The following is a 21,448-nucleotide window of genomic DNA, read 5'->3' as shown; positions in this document are numbered from 1 at the left end:
GGATGTGTTTCATGAAGAGGCTTTAAAATTGTTTCTTGATTTACAAGCTCAGATTGCTCTTCCTCCTCTAATTTCTGGCGCTAGTCATAGAGCAGGTATTGTGTGCTTGGAACTTTGAAAAGAGGATCTGACACTTTATCTCCCTAGAGCTGATTAGAGAATAAGTCCAAACCTGTATCTCTCTCTATGTGACTATGTTCACTTTGGTGCTGGTTTTGATATGATGAAACTTAAAGAAATCTGGAAAGGACTTAGAGACATAATTTAACAAAAAGGATTATATAGTTTATTAAAGAACTTGACAGAGCCAACACAGGAAACCAACTATCTCCAATTAACTATCAATCTTATTCAAAATTTATTACCCCCTACAAAAATCCTATGCACAGGCCTGGATGATTTACAGTGGGACTAAAGAGACTCCCAGGCTGTAAACAGGATTGTCCTGCAGTACATCTCTTTTGACATTGCTGGTATCTAAAGTAAAACACCACATTCCTTGTTTATTTAAATTGGGATGTTAGAGCCTACTGCAGATTTTGTATTCGACTAAGAAATGTAATTTTTTTGAATTTTAGAGACAAATTTCATGCTGCTATAAAAATTCTCATTATATGACTATAATAATGTCTGTATTCCTTCACATTCTATTTCTTTCATTTTACTGAAGCCTTCTTTATACATTATCTGAGGCCTTTAAAAAGTAAATAGGTGGCAAAGCAACAGCAAAAATTATGAGGTTATATTTTTGTAGTGCTTTTCTCCATACACAGAGGCATAATTATATTTATTATCTGAAAATATCTTTGTGATATAAGAAATAGCAGAGCTTCCCTGGTGGCGCAGTGGTTGAGGGTCCGCCTGATGATGCAGGGGACGCGGGTTCGTGCCCCGGTCCGGGAGGATCCCACATGCCGCGGAGCGGCTGGGTTCGTGATGGGCCTGCGCGTCCGGAGCCTGTGCTCCGCAACGGGAGAGACCACAACAGTGAGAGGCCCGCGTACCGCACAAAAAAAAAAAAAAAAAGAAAAAAAGAAATAGCAGATCCTGAGCTTTACTGGGAAGACTGAAGAGAAAAATGGATGGTCCCATATACATTTTTACTACATAGAGAAGCTTTTTACTACATTGGTGTTAAAAAGATGAATACATTGACTCAACTATAAGTATATGCTTTCATACTAGGGCAGAGATGGTAAGAGGTTTCTGGGTTGTAGATCAATATTCTTTCTTAGGGGGCAGCTTTGTTGAGGCATAATTGGCATACAAATGAGCTGTACATGTTTGAACGTGTACAGTTTGATGGGTTTGGACATGTGCATATACTCATGGCACTATCACTACAATCAGGTAATATCAAATGGCAATGTATTTTGGACTGTTTAATTGTATGGGGCCCAAAGTATTTATTGATGTAAAAGTTACAATCTTTCTTTCAAATTACTTTTAATTATTTTATTTTTTGTCATAATGGAACTGAAGGAATTAATAAAGAGTAAATACAGCAAAACATTAAAAAAATTAAAATAGCACACCTTATTTATCTTAGAATTTCTATATGGAGAAACAGATGGATCCTGATTTCAAAGTAACTTATCTCAGATAATAGAATAGATTTAGAAGCAGAACTATGGTCAGAATATAAATTCCTAATTATCTATACAAATCTGGCTATGGATAAAGATTTTTTTTTTTTTTTTTGCGGTACGCGGGCCTCTCACTGTTGTGGCCTCTCCCATTGCGGAGCACAGGCGCTGGATGCACAGGCTCTGCGGCCACGGCTCACGAGCCTAGCCTCTCCGTGGCATGTGGGATCTTCCCGGACTGGGGCACGAACCCGTGTCCCCTGCATCGGCAGGTGGACTCTCAACCACTGCGCCACCAGAGAAGCCCCTGGATAAACATTATAAAACCAAAGGAATATTACTCCCTGATCAAAGGTGATTTCCTAAGTTGACAGAAGCCCTGAAAAAGTATCACATCTATTAGAGCACCTGGCTAAATGGGAGACCTCCATTCATGCAAGGACAAAACTAGGTAAATTAATGCATGGACATTAGAACACAAAGCTTTCTTGTACTTATGGGTTTCTTTCCAAGTGCTTTTAATGTAAGAGTAATACATTAAATTCTAAAATAAAGTTGCAGTAGTCAGCAAGTGTTAGACTTGCCAGATTAATTCATAGCATCAGGAAATAATACTACTGGAAGCTTTACTTAAGAATGTACCTAAGTGCATGCACACATACCTTTTAAGAAAGAATATGATTATAAAAATGCAACTGTGAAAACACAGTTAAGGAAACCTTATTTTGAGATTTTAATTTATGTCATATTTATATGTAACCATATTGATTATAGGCTTTAACTCTAATACAGTATCCCTGGTAGCACAGTGGTTAAGAATCCACTTACCAGTGCAGAGGACACGGGTTCAATCCCTGGTCTGGGAAGATCCCACATGCCGTGGAGCAACTAAGCCCATGCGCCACAAATACTGAATCTGCACTCTAGAGCCGGCGAGCCACAACTACTGAGCCCACGTGCCACAACTACTGAAGCCCGCGGGCCTAGAGACCGTGCTCCGCAACAAGAGGAGCCACCGCAATGAGAAGCCCGCACACCACAATGAAGAGGAGCCCCAGCTTGCCACAACTAGAGAAAGCCCACGTGCAGCAATGAAGACCCAATGCAGCCAAAAATAAATAAATCAATTAATTTAAAAAATAGGCTTAAAAAATTCATATTTCCAATCTGTAGATTTGGATAGGAAACAAAATGAAACCATGAATAGTTATATTTTTCTCTTACAAATGTAAAATTATTATTTTTATTTGGCACTGTAAATTTATTAAAGGTCTTCTCATTGCCTAATTTACTTCTTACAAGCAACTTGAAGGATGCACAAGGCATTTTATCCCTGGATTTATGATAAGAAAATGGAGTCACTAAGGCTTAAATAACCTCACTGCTAGTAACTGACATTGAGTCTTAATACTTTCCTGTTTACTTTGAAATATAATATTCCAAAGCATTCGTACAACCATTAATGTTTCATATAATGAGCACCTAGTATTACTGTCAGAATTTGTATTAAAAATAGTAAATTCTTCTTGGTGAAGAATTTCAAGTAATAAAAGTAGTACTAATCAGGGAAATAGTCACCATTAGAACACCACAGTAAATAACTGTTGCCTATAGGCAATATCCATCAATGGATGCTAAAATTAGTGTAAGGAAGCTTGAAAAGAAACAGGATATTTGTATAGTTGCGAAGTATCTTCCCCTCCAGTACTTATATTCTCAAAGGGAAAAAGAGTAACTTAACAGTGTAGCAACTAAGCAGAAACCACCTTAACCAAGTGATCATGGTAATATCACCAATAAAAAGACAACAGACATCTTGTTACCTCCGGTACACTGCACTGGGAAGGACATGCCACTTATGTGGCAATCTTCCCCAAAAATGCGTAGCCTCAATCTAATCATGAGAAAACATGAGACAAACTCAACTGAGACATTCTACAAAATATCTAACCAGTGTCAAGTTCATGAAAGACAAGAAAGGATTGAGGAACCGTCACAAATCAGAAGAGACTAAGGAGACATGAGGACTAAATGCAATATGGAATTCTGGAAGGAATCACAGAACAGACAAAGGCACAGGTGGGAAAACTGGTGAAATTCTAATAAAGTCTGCAGTTAGTAATAGTGCTGTGTTAATATTAATTGCTTGGTTTTGATCATTGTACTATGGTTACACAAGACCTTAACATTAAAGGTATCTGGAAACTGTCAATTTTTGTAACTTCTCTGTAAGTCAAAATAAAACAATAAAAAAATAAATAACATGGACCATTCTGAGACTAGAAGAAAAACGAGAGCAACCAAATGATCGTTTTTTTTTGGGAAGTTAATTTTAACTGTCTCTCAGATTTAGGGAAAATCCAGGTATTTCTAGATGATATAAGAAAAATTAAATTCAGAAAAGTAATATATATATTACTGTAAAAGTAGTATATAATTCTCTTTCTAATTATGAAATAAAAAGATTTTTAACCTGGCTAACTTTCATATAAATAGACTGAAATAAGCTCCAGAAGAATCTTCTTTCTGTGTGTGTGTTAAGAAATCATTCTTTTAAAATTCAAATCTTTCTTTACTTAATTGTATTAAGTATTTCAAAGGCAGACAAATAAATCAACACAGCACTGTTTTTGTCTAATACAGGCCTTAACCATACAACTCTATTTCGGTAATTTCCTACTGCAATTCTCTCACTCCTACTAGTAGATCATGAACTATGTACGAAGGCAAAACCATCCACTGCCAACTTCATAGCCCTAGTCCATCATGGCTCTTCAGATGGGGTGGGAGAATAATAATTACTAGCTCAAAAATGAATAAAAAATTAAAATAAAACATCTTTCCAGTTAAAAGGAATTACTTTCATATATTTAAAATGTTTTTTAATTATAAGAAACAGTCCCCTGGGAAAATTATATATAAACTTAAAATTAAACAATCCTCACTGTATTCTTTCAAATACAATATTTGATATCTTGTACTCTTTCAAATCTCAATATTGCCAATATAGCTTCTTTCTAATCTGGGTTACATTTTACCCATATGATCTAGTCACATATAAGTTTATGCTTTCCTTCAAATTCCGTTTATAATTTGTGTCATTCTGGTGAGTTAACTTTTTAATAATTTGTTTCACTCAAACATATTTTGGTGATGCTAAGTTCTACATCAAGTACCTGCCTTTACTATAATAGTCACTGGGGACATGGTACAAATAATCTAAGAACTATGAGCTTTAGTTATGTGGTATTACTTGTGCTACTTAAAATAAATAATAATGCCTATGGCCAAATGCTGTACCACCGTTCTGTATTGGAATACGTATTCTTTAAGGCTAGATATTACATCTTATGCTTTGATATATCTCCAGTGACTGCTATAGAATCTAGTAGATAAAAATATTCATGCTTTCCAAAAGCATGAGGCTACACAAGATATATGCACAAAGCAAATTTGTTAAGCCAAATTTAGTGTACATTATTAAAGGTAACAATCAAATTTCTGATCATGTTCACTGAATCTACAATGTATGTTATTATTGTAAAAAGAAGACGGATTCGAGAGTTCCAATTGTTATTTTGGAAATTGAATATTACATGTTTTATAGCTGAAGCAGTTTTAAACTAAAGATCTTCAGTAAAAAAGCTTTTGTGAAGCTATTCTTGAGCTTTATTAAAAAAATCACAGTACAATAAAGAAATATTTAACCTGTATAAAAAGCAGGATATTATTTTGATCAGCTTTTGATCAGTTTTATCAATACTTTAGATTTTCTGTAGCTAAACATAAGAGCAAAACCAAAAACCAACAAAAAACAAGAATTTGCATTTAATACTATTCAAACCAACATATGAAAAATGTCTATACAAGTCTCATATATAGGGCCTAAACACTTTTCTTAAATGTTTTAAAGGGTATGCAGTGTAAAAATGGACATTCTATCCTGTGTACTTCTAGATATGTGCTATGGCAACATTTAAGTTTTGCTTGATGTGAAGTACTCTGTTTATTAAGGAACACTAGTTACGATCATGTTTGATTGAATTTCATTCTCAGACAAAAGTCCTAAGTGAAACTTAATTTTATCGGCTAACTGGCCAGAGAAAGCATTAAGCAACAACAACAAAACTCAACTCAGGAGAGAGGGAATAAGTGCCAAGTGAAAATATAAGCTTGATAACTGCCCTTACCTTCACTTCTTTTTTCTGCTTGCTTTGCTGCATTTTCCACTTTCTTTTGTTTTGCTGCTAAGAGTTCCCGCTTTAATTGTCTTGCTTCTTTTCTGAGTTCTTCGCTATAAAGCAAAAAAAATTTTATAAGTATATAATAGACCGAAAGAGAAAGTTGTTTAGCAGAAACAACTAAATCTAGTTGTCAGGTACACTAAATCTCTAAGAAAAACAAAGTGAATAATGTAATTCATTTTGTTTCTGTGTATATGTATTTATGGTATGGAAACATACTTAAAGGATATATTAAAAGTTGTGATTTTCATAATAGCAATATAATGAGTTACTATGAAATATAGCCCCCTTCAAATATATCAAACAGTTGGTAAGTGATAAATGAACTATTGTTCTCCCTCTAATTTACTTGCAAATTTAACATTCTAGTTTCAGTTTAATAACTCATGGAGATTCCAAATCAAAACAAACTTTTTAATATAAATACTATTCACTAAACCTGGGCATACACAAAAACATTTGGCTTCGAAACTTGTTGAATTCCTGAACTGGCACCAATAACTACCACTTATTAAGCAACTATTATATGCTAGGAGCAGTGCTAATTTTTTTTAAACTCAATTAATTTTTAACCCATTTGATATCACAATTTGCCAAATAATTTCCTCTCCTGTGAAACCTATCAGGCTGAGGTATTTTGATAATTAATACAATCATATATTAAAGGCAAATGGAGATGTAAGTTGTTGGCTTCACTGCAAGTCATTTGTTAAGTGACTGGTTTCTACAGGCCACTTTTAGGGCAGGAGATTCAAATTCAAGCCTTGGAAAAAATTATTAACTGCCCATGTCATTAACCCTGAGGGTCACTTGTGAATAGTTAAAACTATGCATTTTATATTTGTGAATGTCAGGCACCCACTCTATTTTCCACAAGCTAGAGTGGGTCACGGAGACTAAGAACACAGTAGCCCAAGGAGGCACCCCATTCTGGAATGTTCTCTAAAGATAATCAAGGTTTAGCAAAATCCTAAGTCTAAAGAGTTCCCTACTGATTCAGCCTTTAGTGCTTCCTCCTAAACCCCAAATCTCATACTTTTTTACTTCTGTCCTGTATTAGAGTCACCAAACTGATAGGTCTTACAATGTGCATGACTCAGTTCTTTTCACCTTTTTCCCATATCAAACACACACACCTTGGCCTCCAAGGTCCTCAATTCTGAAACTTCCCTCTCTGATCAAAATCCACTATGTTTTTAGCTTTCTCAGTCTTTCATTCCTACTAAACCTATGCTCACTCTTTTAATAATGAAAGCCAACTCCTTAATCGTAGTTCACAGTCCACTAGTCTTATTCTAACCCAGTTGTCTCTCTATCCATTCTGGATGCTATGGTCAGTCATTTCACTGATGTCCTCACCAGAACCCTTAATTTTCTTGATTTGTTTGGCCTGATGGATACATCATAATCACCTAGAAGAACTTGTTAAAACATGTTTGGGGAGACACATCTCCAGAAAGTATTATTTCTTTAGATGTGGGATGTTGCCTAGGAATTTGCTCCTGTGACAAGTTACCCAGGTGACTCTAACATGAACTCAGGTTTGTGACCCAATGCATTAGGATCTTACTATAGAAATTATCTTCTCTTTCTTATAACTTCAAGCGCTCCTACTTCACTAATCCTTTCATTCAGCCAACAGCATGCTCAAATTTCCCTGTACTCTGCTCCAATCTAGAGATTGCTATCTTTACAAGTGAACTCCTAGCTTGAAAGAATAGTTTATATACAAAGTCTAATTCATCAACCTCTAACTTCTTAATCTCTTGCAATCTATCCTTCTTATACTCTATTGAAACTGCTTCTATATCAATCAAATTCAATGTCCTTTTCTCAGTCCTCTTCTTCCTCTTTGGCCTTTCTATCATTCAGTGATAAGAACTACTTCTTTCTGAAATTCTATCAGACTATGTAGCACTTTAGAGTCTTGATTCTCTAATTCTCCTCTGAATTACTCTTTCTCTTCTCATCCTATAAATGTTGGCATCTTTCTCATTTCTATACCCTGTACGCCAGCATTTTTATCTAATCTTATAACATAAGCTATCATTTTTAAAATGGATTATTTCCAAATCTAAACATTTTGCCCTACATTTCTAACTATCTATTACAAATCTCTGTGTACATTAGTGCTGTCCAACAGAAATATAAGGTAAGACACATACAATTTTAAGTTTCCTAGCAGCCACATTAAAAAAAAATGGTGAAAAGAAATGGGTTAAATTAATTTTAAAAACATATTTTATTTAACTCAATAACTCAAAATATCCAAGATATTATTATTTCAACATACAACCAATATGAGAATATTAATATTTTACATTCTTTTTTTTTTTGTACTAACTCTTCCAAGTGCAGTGTATATTTAACACTTACAGGACATCTCAATTCAAACTAGTCACATGTCAAGGGCTTAGATCTAGATGGATGCTTGAGGCTAGATGTCACAAGAATTACAAACTCTCTATGTCAAAACTCCAAGCCATCTCCTTCCTGGCCAAATCTGTCCCTTCTCCTGAAGTCCCTATTTGATTGTGAAACCATTTTCCTCCTAATGACCAAACTCTGCACTTGCCCTGGGACTGTTCAGCCTCCCTTTCACTGAATTACCATAGAGGTATGTCATCTTCCAATCTCTCTCACATGTAACTGCTCTTCTTGACTCTCATCATCAATGCCTAGTTTAGGCTCTCATGATCTATTTCTCTGATAAATGTAATTACTTCCTATCTCTTGACATTATGTGAAAACAGAGAATAGCAACCACATCTTTGCTCCATCCACTAAATACCCTTATCTTTTTATTATACTAGTTTAAAAAATTTTTACTTTGGTAAGTAATTCAGGAAACTCAGATGATATTTTCTGAAGACTAAGACCTTGAGGGGAAGATTATTTTGAAAGATGAAGAAGAAATGCTACATCATAGCTGAACAAACTAGTTATTAGAGAGATCTGAAGTATGCAAAGAATGAGAGGCAATGAGAGTATAACTATTGTAGAGTCAGTAGAGCACAGTCATTAAAAAGATTAACTTAGGGTTCAGAAAGTCCTGACTTAAAAGCCAACTCCATCACTTATTGTCTGGGAGACCTAACAACAATTATTTAACTTCTCTGAGACTCAGCTTCCTCAACTATAAAATCAGAGTAAGGTATCTGAAATATTGGGCATTCAATACATGTTCAACAAATGATGGCTATTATTATTTAGATCTTATGTTTGAAACAGTACTACCGTTAAGGGCCGTTTGTCAAGTAGGAATATTTCCTTATTATATTATTTATTATAAACGAATGCTACCTCTACTCCATATGGAGATCAACCCTGTTTGTAATTTTTAAAAAGGGCAATGAATGTGTAATGCCAGCTTCTGAAAATCTATCCTTAAATAGTAAAAGATTTAGATACACTATTGAAGTAGCCATAATAATATACAAACTGAACAGTGATGAATAAGAACTCAAAAAAGACAAAGTGAGACAGAGAAGGTTTAGGTCTTTACAGATTATTAAAGTATGTTTTCATTATACTGAATTTTTCAAGTAATTAAAAATTTACAACATTGTCAAAATCTTTCAGATTATTCAAACAACACCATTTGTTAGTACTTGTGGAATCCATAACTCTTGGAATGAAGTGCAAGTTTTTAACCTAGTCTTTAGATAACAGTCTAGTTTTAGGGTTCCCAATCTTACATTCTCTGGAATATAATTTTATCCACTGGTAATAGAATATATTTGAATCTGTTAAATGAGAATGAAAATTGTAAGGCTGGAGTATATGTCACCTTATACTGCTTACAAAACAATCATACAAACTATGGGCTTGCTTGAGTCTAGGCAGCATCTTTTTGGCTCTCTCAAAGCCTAGTTTCTACTTGTATGGTAAAAGAAATAGCTTCTATAAGCTATTATTAACTCTAAGCTAATTAATTTTTCCTAATAGGTAGGTGTCTAATTTGGATTCATTTGAATTTTAACATGGTTTGTATGACATCACCATTATCCATCAAATAATTCTGCATTGTATATATTTTTAATCTGGTAAATCTGTAGTATACTCTGTTCCAATGAAAAGAAGAATTCCTTAAAAACATCATCCCAATAAAATATCAGGAGCCTAGAAACTATAGTAGCCTTTATATACTTAGTAATAGCAAAGAAATTACTAATTCATTCAGCAGTTTCTGGAGCATCTAATATCCGTACTGTACCGTTCTGAGTGATGACACAGAAATCAAGATGAATAAGGAGGGAAAGGAATCTAACTTCGCTAGGTTCTTTAAATCAGTTACCTCCCTTACCACTTAATCTTCTCAATAACCTGTGATATAGGCATTTTATAGGGAAGAAGGCTGAGGCTTACAGAGCTTAAATACTAAGCCTGAAGTCACACAATGTATCAGAAAGTGAAAGAGCTAGAAACTGAAAATGAGATTGTCTGAATTCTAAGTCTATGCTCTTTTCATTATGGTATAATTGAAACCTTGAGAAAGTCTCCAAGGAGCCTAAATTCCAAGGAGAGAGATAAATCATGTACATAAATAATAACAACAGTACATAATAACTGGCAATAACTGCCATGACAAAGAAATGACTGAAGCATTTTGAAATTCTGAGGAAAGAATACTATACACTAAATAAGGGACGGCTTCATAGAGGAGGCATTTGAAGTGGACCCCAAAAGATGAGTAGAAGTTGGCCAAGAGGAGATACAATGAAAAGCATCCAAGCAGTGTGTCTTAAATACGGGAGATGGTAAAACATAGGGTGCACGTTAAAACATTATGCTATAGCATAGATGATTTAAAGGGGGACAGGGGATTAGAAACAAAAGATAGAGCTAGGAAGAGAGCCTGGGGCAAAGTCTAAATGCTAGGTATTTGTGAGGAGCCCAGGTGAGAATGTTGTCCTTCCATTTTTTCCATATCTTTGAGAGTCCATTTCTTTTTTTTTTTTTACAACCAATTTCTCAATGGCTCTTGTCTTCATTGTATCCACTATCCACCTATTTTAATACCTTACCTGTAACCCACACATTCCTTAAACTGCTGTCCTAGAAGAAGTATCTTCTTCACAAACTTCAATGGCTTCCCTTTAGATCATAACTTAAACCTTCAGAAGAATCCAACTTTGTTGACCCCTGACCTCTAACCTTTTGCAACCTCAGACCTAGTGCCATGCCTGATCTCGTTCTACCTTTTGGATATTCTTTCTCTGTTTCCACTGGCTTTTACTCTTCCACCTCCTGCTTCTCAAATTTAGGTGCTTCTTAGTAGCCTAGTCTCAACCCTCTCTTTTTTTCTTCTCTTCTTTAGAAATTTCATCCATGTTCAGGATTTCAATTCTATTTTCTCAATGCAGTCAAAGTGTAAAAGCAAGGTCATTAGCCTATGCTCTTTACACATTTCCACTTTCAAGCTTAAATTCACATTTCCAACTGCCAGATGGATACTTCAATTAGTATCCCACAAATCCACAAATTTACCATTTTAAAAGTCAGATTGATCATTTTGGCTACTCAAAAAACACCACCTCATTTTTTCTCTCCTTTCTTTGATAAGCCACCAGAACGCTGGTTGTCAGGCCCATTTTCTAATATTGCTCTCTTACTCTCTACAGCTGTTTAGTAGCCACATTCTTCCTCCTTTACAAAGTCTCTTTCTTTCTGTGGTTAGTGACAGCTGTTTAGGCTTTTGTGACTTCACTATGACCACAGTCTCCTACTTGGTCTACGTGCTTCTGGTCTGACCTTTCTTCCATTCATTTTGCACACTTAGGCCAAATCCTACAATTCTACTCCCTAATCTTTTTAACTCCCTAAGTCCTACTGAATTGTGTACTAATTTCTTTCCCAAGCATTCAAGTCCCTTTTATGAGCTACCTTCAAACTGCTTTTTCAACTTTATCTATCACAGATCCTCTACGGTTACTCTAAATTTCAGCCAAAACACACTAGTCATAATTACCTTGGCAAACTTTGAGCTTCAGCACATATACGCCTTGTTCATGCCATTTCCATTACCTAAAATTCTTTTCCCCCTATTACTGCCAACTAAAGTCTTCCTCATTTTTCAAGGCTTCATGGAGAAAATGGCACTAGAGCACAGCTTTGGGGCAAAGTTGTCAAGCTCACTGTACCTCAGTTTTCTCATCTGTAAATCCTGACTATATTCAGCCTATTATTATAACAAAGCTGATGCAAAGATTAAGGATTAAAATGAGTTAAGAGCACTATTAGGTGCTTAGAAGGCAGTTTATTTATTTATTTATTTTTTGTTTTATTTGCTGTATGCGGGCCTCTCACTGTTGTAGCCTCTCCCGCTGCGGAGCACAGGCTCCGGACGCACAGGCTCAGTGGCCATGGCTCAGGGGCCCAGCCGCTCCGCGGCATGTGGGATCTTCCCAGACCAGGGCACGAACCCGTGTCCCCCCTGTATCGGCAGGGGGACTCTCAACCACTGTGCCACCAGGGAAGCCCAGTTTTGTTTTTTTTTTAAATAAAATATACTACAACCAACTCATGACTATTAAATTACATAAGCAATTTAAAGAATTAAAACTTTAAATAAAAATCAATCATTTTAAGGAAAATGATACTAGTTACTATACTATTAAAGATGCATACTCTAATCTCATTGATGAGTTGTTTTATCTTCTTATGGCCAATGTCCATTCCAAAAGAGTAAATACAACTTTTGTATAAAAAAAGGAGACATGTTTATCAGAACACCTAGACCCAACATCATTATATGGCCACAGGAAAGCAATTAATCCTCCTTTGCCTCAGTTTATCATCACCTACGAATAGTCTGAGGTAGGTGTAAATTAATATTTCTGAAATGCATAATCACAATTATAAATGTAAAAAGTGATTATACTCTGCAGATCATTCTATTTCAAGTCCTCTGGATTTAGGATCTTAAAGTCCATAATCTAAGGAAATGGTGAGATGCTGAATATAGTCTTCACCTTAGACACAAAGAAGTTGAAGTATAGAGATGGTAACAGTTTTTTTTTCAATATTGCCTAAGTCAGTAACAATACTGTAAATATGATAAAGACATCCTAATTCTTTATGCAGTTTTTCACTTAATGTGCTTACTGCCCACTGAATGAAAAGTACATTTAGACTTGAGTACCTTATTTATTTATTTATTTATTTTGGTAGTACGCGGGCCTCTCACTGTTGTGGCCTCTCCCGTTGCGGAGCACAGCGCGCAGGCTCAGCGGCCATGGCTCACGGGCCCAGCTGTTCTGCGGCATGTGGGATCTTCCCGGACCGGGGCACGAACCCGTGTCCCCTGCATCGGCAGGCGGACTCTCAACCATTGCGCCACCAGGGAAGCCCTTGAGTACCTTATTTTTAAGCTGAACAACAGAAGACACTATGAATAAGTAACTACGCAGGAAAGTTTTTATACCTACAGTATATTTATATTGGACTGTTTATAGTACTTTATAAAAGTTAAAAATCTTGCAATTGTTTTTTTAATTGTACAGCTTTTCAACTTGAGATTGAGGATTTAAAATGTCAGTGACAAGTATCCTGCAGGATTTTCAGTCAGTTTTAATTTTTTCCCAGATGCTTTTCTCATTTTCTCCAGTTTCCAGGAATGTGCCTTAGGAAAATTTTGAGTTATATCTGTTCTTTTTTCTTATGGCATGAGAAATATTATCTTAATATAAGGGTGGTGAACTCAAACACTGACCTCCTCTAACATTCACTTTCAAAAAAAAAAAAGGTAAAGTTATCAAGATCTGAGTATTTGACATGCTTTTGAAGAGAACTTTAATCTACAAAAATGAAATGGACTATGTATACATATCTCCTTAATACATACGATGGTAAATGAATTTGCTTAGAGACTTTGTTAAGCAAGCTGACGGCTAAACACATGTCCATTACAGATCACTGCTTCTTGGACCATGGATGTAGTACTTGCAGTTAGCTTAAGCCTGCTATTTCCCAACATCTGATAAGAATTCATAACACATGGAAATGATTGCAAGCCAAACAGTACAGCCTTCATGGTTTTTAGTCTGTCGCTTTAATCACAAAGATACCAAATCTGTTTGTAATGAAACAACAGCTTGGCTGTTGATGAAATCATAAAATAGCTGTAATAAAAGCCCATCATAAGTATTAAAACTAAAAATGTATGGCACGATTTTTAGTATGGTATCATCAGCAGGAGCAGAGATGCAAGTTAAACATGTATCAGGAAAGTATTTCAATATGCTATAGTTTATACATTAATTTTGAAAATATATACAGGAAATTAAAAAAAATTAAATCATGGAACCCCTGATTTGTGTGTTCAAACTCTGTTCTACCTATTATTAGCAGTATGGTCTTAGACAACTAAGTTAACCAATCTAAGTCTGTTTTCTCATCTTGAAATGAGAATAAAAGGTTGTAAGGAGGAAACATGATTCCATGGAAATTACTTAGTGTACTTAACATGGTGCTAGGCCCAAATATGTGCTCAACATGAGCCTGCTTCTTCTATTATTATCATTATCATTTTCCTCTCCAGCACCAACACTACTTCTATTCTTACTATTTACAGAATCAATTACTGACAAAATGAGACCTCAGGCTAACTAAAGAGATCAAAAAGGCAAACCCTTCCGTTTTTCTCATGGATGCATAGATTTCAAAAGCTTACTGATAAGTTTTTCTGTTTGATGTACTGCTTGGATTAAATATCATATACTATGAAAATAAAAAACATAACTAGAAAAAAACCCTAAAAATTACAAAATTCTTATACCTTAATTCTGGTCACTAAACACTTGGAATGGAATTGCTTATTTTCATTCATTATAGTCTAGTTGAGAAGTTAAGGAGTAAATAAGTCAACAAGGAAATGTGTGTATATATATATATATATATATATATATATATACACACACACACATTTATAATTTCTAAGAGGAAGATTAACAGAGAACCTATATTATTTTAACTAAGTGATCCTGGAAGCATCTATCAGGAGATAAAATTTAATATGAGAGATAATGTTCCACATGTCCTTTATATTGTTACTTCAATATGTAGGAAAAGAAAGACTATAATCTCTACCCATAAGTACACAATCCCTATCCATAAGTACACTGAAATTTGAAAAGAAGGAAGAATTTAAATGAACCTGCATCTGGCCTTTAGACTTACAATCTTACTCCTTTCATATGGAAGATCACATTTATTTTTAAATAAAAAGTTGAGACGTTTGATATAGATTGTCATTAATCTTTGCAAGACCTCCTTCAAATCTTAGAAAATCTTATTGTCTTTTCCAAAACAGACTAAAGAGTAAATCCTGCACCAAATCATAAAATATCCATGATAACCATAGGTGATATTGTTATTCTCTCTAAACACCAAGTAATAAGTTCTGAATCAAACATGTTATTTCACAGCAAGAACTTGGCTTAGCTGATATTTGACAGAAGTGGAGTAAATCTGTTGTGGCAGAAATTCGGTCTTTAGCCATATGTCTATTCCATAATCCAACTTTACAAAATGATATTAACTCAATATGAAAAACAAATGAGATTTCCAATTCCAGTAAGGCAGCATACCAGGTAAAACCTGAAAACTCTCTTACAAATACCTAGGAGTGCTGAATAAAGTACATTAAAAAAAACAAAAAAACCCAAAAAACCTTTAAATGCATAGCTTAGCTCACTAAAAACACGCATATCTGAAAAAATGCATAGCTTAGCTCACTAAAAACACACATATCTGAAAACACGCATAACACACGATGCAAAACACAGAGAGAAAAACATCAACAACTATGGGAGATTAGAAGAAATGGAAGACAGAGTGAGAAGGTCCACCACATGTATAAGTGGAACTGCAGAAAGAGAAAATAGAGAGAATGAAATGGAGACAATAATGTCTGAGAATTTTCTAAAACTGATAAAAAACATTAGTCTTCAGATTCAGGAAGCTCAATAAATTCAAGCAGGATAAATAAAAGGAAAATCCAAATGTAGACATATCATAGTCAAAATGCAGAGCACCATAAAACAACCAGCAGAAATTAATAAGGATAAATCACTTCAAATTAAGTTCACCTTTTTCTTTGACAGAGAAAGTAGACTGCCATATTGTGAGAATAAAGTAGTCATGGACTTATGCAACATAAGACATAAATGATGTCTTTCATTACAGCCATTAAAGCAGAGAACAAATAATGCCTGGCTGCTTAAGCAAAAATGATTATGAATTAGTCTTTACTAGTGCAACTATTCCGAGAATGCTAAATAACAGGTCAAAGTTAGTTTTGAGATATGTTTCTACTAAGATACTGTACACTAGGTCCTTACCATGTTTTGGCATATGATGCTGCATTGAATACAAAGTAGAAGACAAACCAATTACAGGTAGAGGGTATATGAATGGGTCCAGGAGGTAGGAGGAGTAACAGCAGCAGCAAGAATGAAAAAGACTGTGAGGCATTTAGTTGACAGCACAATCTGAGTCAACACTGTGATATGACTGTCAAAAAATGTGTATGGTCATTAGGTCTCATTAAGAGAAGTACAGTATTCCCAACATGTGTATATTACACCTTTTGTAATTGTTCCGCAGTCCTTGGATGTTCTGTTCTGTTTGTTCAGTCTTTGTTCTCTTCACTTTTCAGTTTTTAAGGATTCTATTGAAATATCCTCTAGCTCAGAGATTCTTTCCTCTGAGTCCAGTCTGCTAATAAGCCCATCAAAGGCATTCTTCATTTCTCTTACAGTGTTTTCGATCTGTAGCATTTCTTTTGGTTCTTAAGATTTTCATCTCTCTGCTAACATTGCCTATCTGTTCTTTCATGCTGTCTACTTTATCCATTAGAGCCCTTAGCATATTAATCATAGTTGTTTTAAATTCCCAGTCTGATAATTCCAACATCCCTGCCATGTCTGGTTCTGATGTTTGCTTTATCTCTTCAAATTGTGTTTTGCCTTTTGGTATGCCTTATAATTTTTTCTTGATAGCCAGATATTATGGACTGGTAAAAGGTACTGCTGTAAATAGGACTTTAGTAATATGGTAGTGAGGTATGGGGAAAGGGGATGTGTCCTATGGTCCTATGATTAGGCCTCAAGTCTTTTAGTGATACTACACCTCTGGACTGTGAACTTCACAAATGTTTCTCAGGTTTTTTCTCCTCCCTTAGGTGGGGGCAGGATGGTTAGAATGGGCTGCAGTTGAGTGTTTCAATTCTCTAACATGGAGGGTTAGAGCCAGCTGAAGTTGGTTATTTCCCTTCTCCCAGGTCCATTAAGCTCTGATAACCCACAGCAGGTTGAGCTCTGGGTAACTGGTTTTCCCTGAAGGAAAACAAAAAGAACAGAGTGCTCTGGCATAAGTCAAAATGGTTCCTTTTCCTCTCCCCCTGAAGGAAGTAGTAGGGGATTTATTTCTGTGAGATTTACTGTGAGAACCTAGTTAAGTTCTCAGAGGTAAATCTCACAATATTGTGGGGTCCCCCCTATGACCGGGTGTCCCTGGAGTTTTTAACTCTCAAACTTAGCCACACTGAGCCTCCAGCAACTTGTCAATTATAGTTCAGGTTTCCTATCCCAGCACTGGTTCCCATGCAATTTCTGCTTGTTCTCAGATAAACTAAATTCCCTGTATTCACCTGTCTGTCCCTCCAATCTTGGGGGGCAGCGGTTTGCCCTGTGTCCTCACATCTCTTAGTGATCCAAGAAGAAAGAAAAGCAAGGTTAAATAGATAATTTTATTAAAAGAGAATATTATATTTTATTTTACTTGAATTTAACACAAAAATACTAAATGGAAGTAGACCAAGAAATTTCTAAGTTTTATATAAATGCTTCTTTGTCTCAAGAGGTTTCCTAAGAAATTTCTCCATTTTACGAAAAAATGTTATGAAAATATTAAGAGAATGGAGTCACTTTTTTAAACTACATGATTTAATTTTAGTTTATACTGATTAAACTGTCCTAAAGGTTGAGGAAATTAGTATACTTAACATTTTTTCCAACCTTTCCTTCCTTCATTTGGGTTATATTAGTGTTTTTAAATTGTCAATGTCCACAGCATCTATGCACAAAATTTTCAGTTGTACAGTCTTAGTTTTCTATTTAAATGAATTCATTGTTCACCACTATCTCTCTTACCCCAGTACTTCTCTCTGGTCCTGAGTTCAAGAGATGGTTGGAATAATGTTTACTTACTGTTAATGATAGTTATTTCCAGATGTTTTTAGTTGAGTTGTCATTTTGGGTTTCCTATTTTCTTCTCTCTCTGGTATACTGCCTTAATTTTTTATGAGCAGGCATCATTTTTACAAAAAACTAAAGTCACTAAAGAAAATTTAGTGAGCTACATTTATCACAGTATCTGACACTGTAAGTATGCTCTGTAGTATATGCTAAATAAAAATAGGCATAAATTAAGGGAGAAGTGGTATCAGAATACTAATCCTGGAAACCACCACAGGGAGGTGTGGGAGCTAGGAAAGAGGAGAAATTTTGTGAGAAGAAGGACATCTCAAATGTAGCACATAGGATAAAAATAACTAAGAAAACGACATCAGATAAAATAATGTCTACCTAAAAAGGATGAGGTCGTTTTTGTGAAGGTCGTAGTTACTCAGTGACAGAAAAGCATTATGTAAATTATTTATTAAAGATTTACTATTTCCCACAGTATTCTTGCCTTGTTAAGTTTGCTTTCCTGACATTAAAATGATTTCAACATTATGTAAAAGAATGAAAACATAAACAAATGATTTTAAGTACAGTACATGGTATGGATTATATAAGGAAAAGAAATTGAGGCAAAAGTTTTTCTGGCATTCATCTAGACTTTTATCAGTATGGATTAGAATTATATAAAGTGGCTTCTAGAGAACCACTAAGTTTTATACAGTGTTTTACAAACGGAGTTGCCTGTAGATGATCCTCTTAAATCACTGAAACTTTTCACATTTTAAGTTTAGGGACTACTGTCCCTGCCTTTCTTATCCAATGCATGCAGAGATGTTGAGGTCCCTCCTTCATCTACAAGCCCACTTCACATGCCTCCTGAACCATTTATGATGAAGACAAAAAGTATATTATGAGCTTCTATTACACTCAAGAATGAGTCACTCTGTTTTAGGTCTATAATCAAGTATACCTAAGTGTAGCCTTTCTGATAATAACTACAAGAGATGGTGGTGGTGATGATACTGACCACGATGATGATATTACTTAATATACCCTGTTTTTCTAAATCTAATTTCAGACTCTCCTCACTGCATGGGTGGGAGTTCCCAAGTCCTCCGGGAAGTACTTTGTGTGTTTTTTCAGGAGAAAAAAACCATTAGATAAACGATGCTTTTGCTTACCTGACTTTGAAAATTGCCCTTCCTTACTGCCTGGTATAATTGGCAAGCTTGCACTCTTCTGGTACAGATGCATTCCTAAATCAAGCTCACCATATCCTTTTGACCTTGGGGCTGTGGTTTGCTTGACTTCAAATCACTCTCTGAACTAGAGCCAGGATAATTTTTTAAAGTTCAAATTTGATCTCACTGCTTTCTTGCTATGAAGCACCCCTTAATTTTCAAAGTCCATATTCATTAACTCTATTACAAGGTTTTTCATGATTTCAGACCTGTTTTATTATTAAGCTCTAGCTCTGGTGCCTTGCTCCCGTTGTGCATTTCACATATTCTAAAATCCTATTAGTTCATAGAACGTGTCATAATCTTTGACACCTACTCCTCATGGCCTAAAATACTCGTCCCTCTTACATCCTTCCTCCACATACATTTATGCTCAGATCTCAGCTTTCATGTCACTTTCCCCACAAAGACTTCTGAACTCCTGATACTGGTACACAAGCTCCCTATATTTATCCTTACTGTCACACTTACCATATGATATTTTAACTGCCTGTTACTTCTTTGTAATCTCCATTAGTCAAATAAAACTAAGTCACTTCACTTTAAAAAAAAATAAATTTATTTATCTATTTTTGGCTGCATTGGGTCTTCGTTGCTGCATGTGGGCTTTAGTTGCAGTGAGCAGGGGCTACGCTTTGTTGCAGTGCACGGGCTTCTCATTGCGGTGGCTTCTCTTGTTGCAGAGCACGGGCTCTAGGCATGTGGGCTTCAGTAGTTGTGGCTTGCAGGCTCTAGAGCACAGGCTCGGTAGTTGTGGTGCACAGGTTTAGTTGCTCTGGGGCATGTGAGATCTTCCCAGACCAGGCCTCAAACCCATGTCCCCTGCATTGGCAGGAGGATTCTTAATCACTGCACCACCAGGGAAGTCCAAGTCACTTCACTTTTACAACCTTAATAACTAGCACAGAATCTGACACATAAGCAGTATTCAGCATTCAGTAAATATGTCAAATTGAACTAAATTGCTGGTGGCGCGAATTTTTCTTCTAAATTGCCTAGCGCGGCAATTTTTCTTCATTCTGGTAGGTGAAAAAAGTACATTTAACACTAAAAAATAATTCCTTTCTCTTAATCACTGACAACATGTATCAATACTAAATGTATGTAACCTGAGTTCAGCAATTCCAGGCATTCATCCTAAGGACTGCAAAGTGTTCAAGCACCTGGACAAGTGCAAAAAAAAAAGAATGTGCTAGCTGTTTATTATAACACCGTTAAAAATGGGAAATGTCTACTTAAAATAATTACACTATATAATATAGATTACATAATGAAGACAAAGTATCATTCAATTTTTATAAAACCATGTGTTTGTGTGTGCATACCAACACACAAAAACAAAAACAGAGAAAGATTTGAAAGTAAATTTACTGAATGAAAACAATGATTAGCTCTGTAGAGTATAATACCATGTGACTTAATGATTTTATAAACTCTCAATGCTGATTCTAAAGATAAACCTATTTCTGTTTAGAAAAAGAAAAGTTTCTTTTTCAGGGGGAATATTTCTAATAATTTTCCCTGAATATCTTTGGTAAGTATTATGATTTAATGTTCCTTCCCTGAACTTCTTTAAAATAAAAACAATTTAAAATTACAACTAAGAAGTTAAATTTAATCAACTGAAACTTCTCTGATGTCCAGCACACTTAATGCATCATTTTTACCAATTGAAGAATCCATTTGTTAGAACTTTTTGATTTCCACAACAGTCTCACTGCATAATCTCAAATGTCTTAGAGCTTATTAATAGAGTATGTTAGTCAAGAAGAGAAGAGAGAGTGTGGCATATTTGAATGCTTACACAATGTTTAGATTTTCCTATCTGCAAGACAAATTCTATCATAGGGCATATTACAGTTTGTACTAAGTATTAAGTTTACTATCACAATGGCAGTATTGAGACTTTAAGAAAAGGTTTCTTAAAATTTCCACTGAATTTTTATTTTCCGTCACTATGGATAAATAAACTTAATGTACGAATTTGATAAAATTACAAACCCAAATTAGTCAAAAACTTTTTGCTCAAATTTGATCTCACCTCTCAAAACTGAAAACTTTGGGACCTACACTGAGATATGCTTTTATTCCACAGCCACTATGCCACTAAGAGGGTGTTTTGGAGAATGAACATAGACCTTTACATTTTTTTAAAAGTTTCTTTCCTATCCTAAGAGCCATGGGGGCAG

General features: G+C 35.2%; 1 protein-coding gene across 1 annotated transcript in view; it reads right to left on the bottom strand.

Moving 5' to 3' along the window:
• Positions 1-21,448, bottom strand: part of CWC27 (CWC27 spliceosome associated cyclophilin) — a 232,593-nt gene that overhangs the window by 113,390 nt on the left and 97,755 nt on the right. The window contains exon 11 of the mRNA XM_081233926.1: positions 5,777-5,880. Coding sequence (XP_081090052.1) covers positions 5,777-5,880 — 104 coding nt within the window. The remainder of the gene's footprint in view (positions 1-5,776; positions 5,881-21,448) is intronic.

Source organism: Mesoplodon bidens (assembly GCF_964165515.1).
Source record: "Mesoplodon bidens genome assembly, chromosome: 4".
Taxonomy (NCBI): domain Eukaryota; kingdom Metazoa; phylum Chordata; class Mammalia; order Artiodactyla; family Ziphiidae; genus Mesoplodon; species Mesoplodon bidens.
This window is presented reverse-complemented; position numbering and strand designations above follow the sequence as displayed.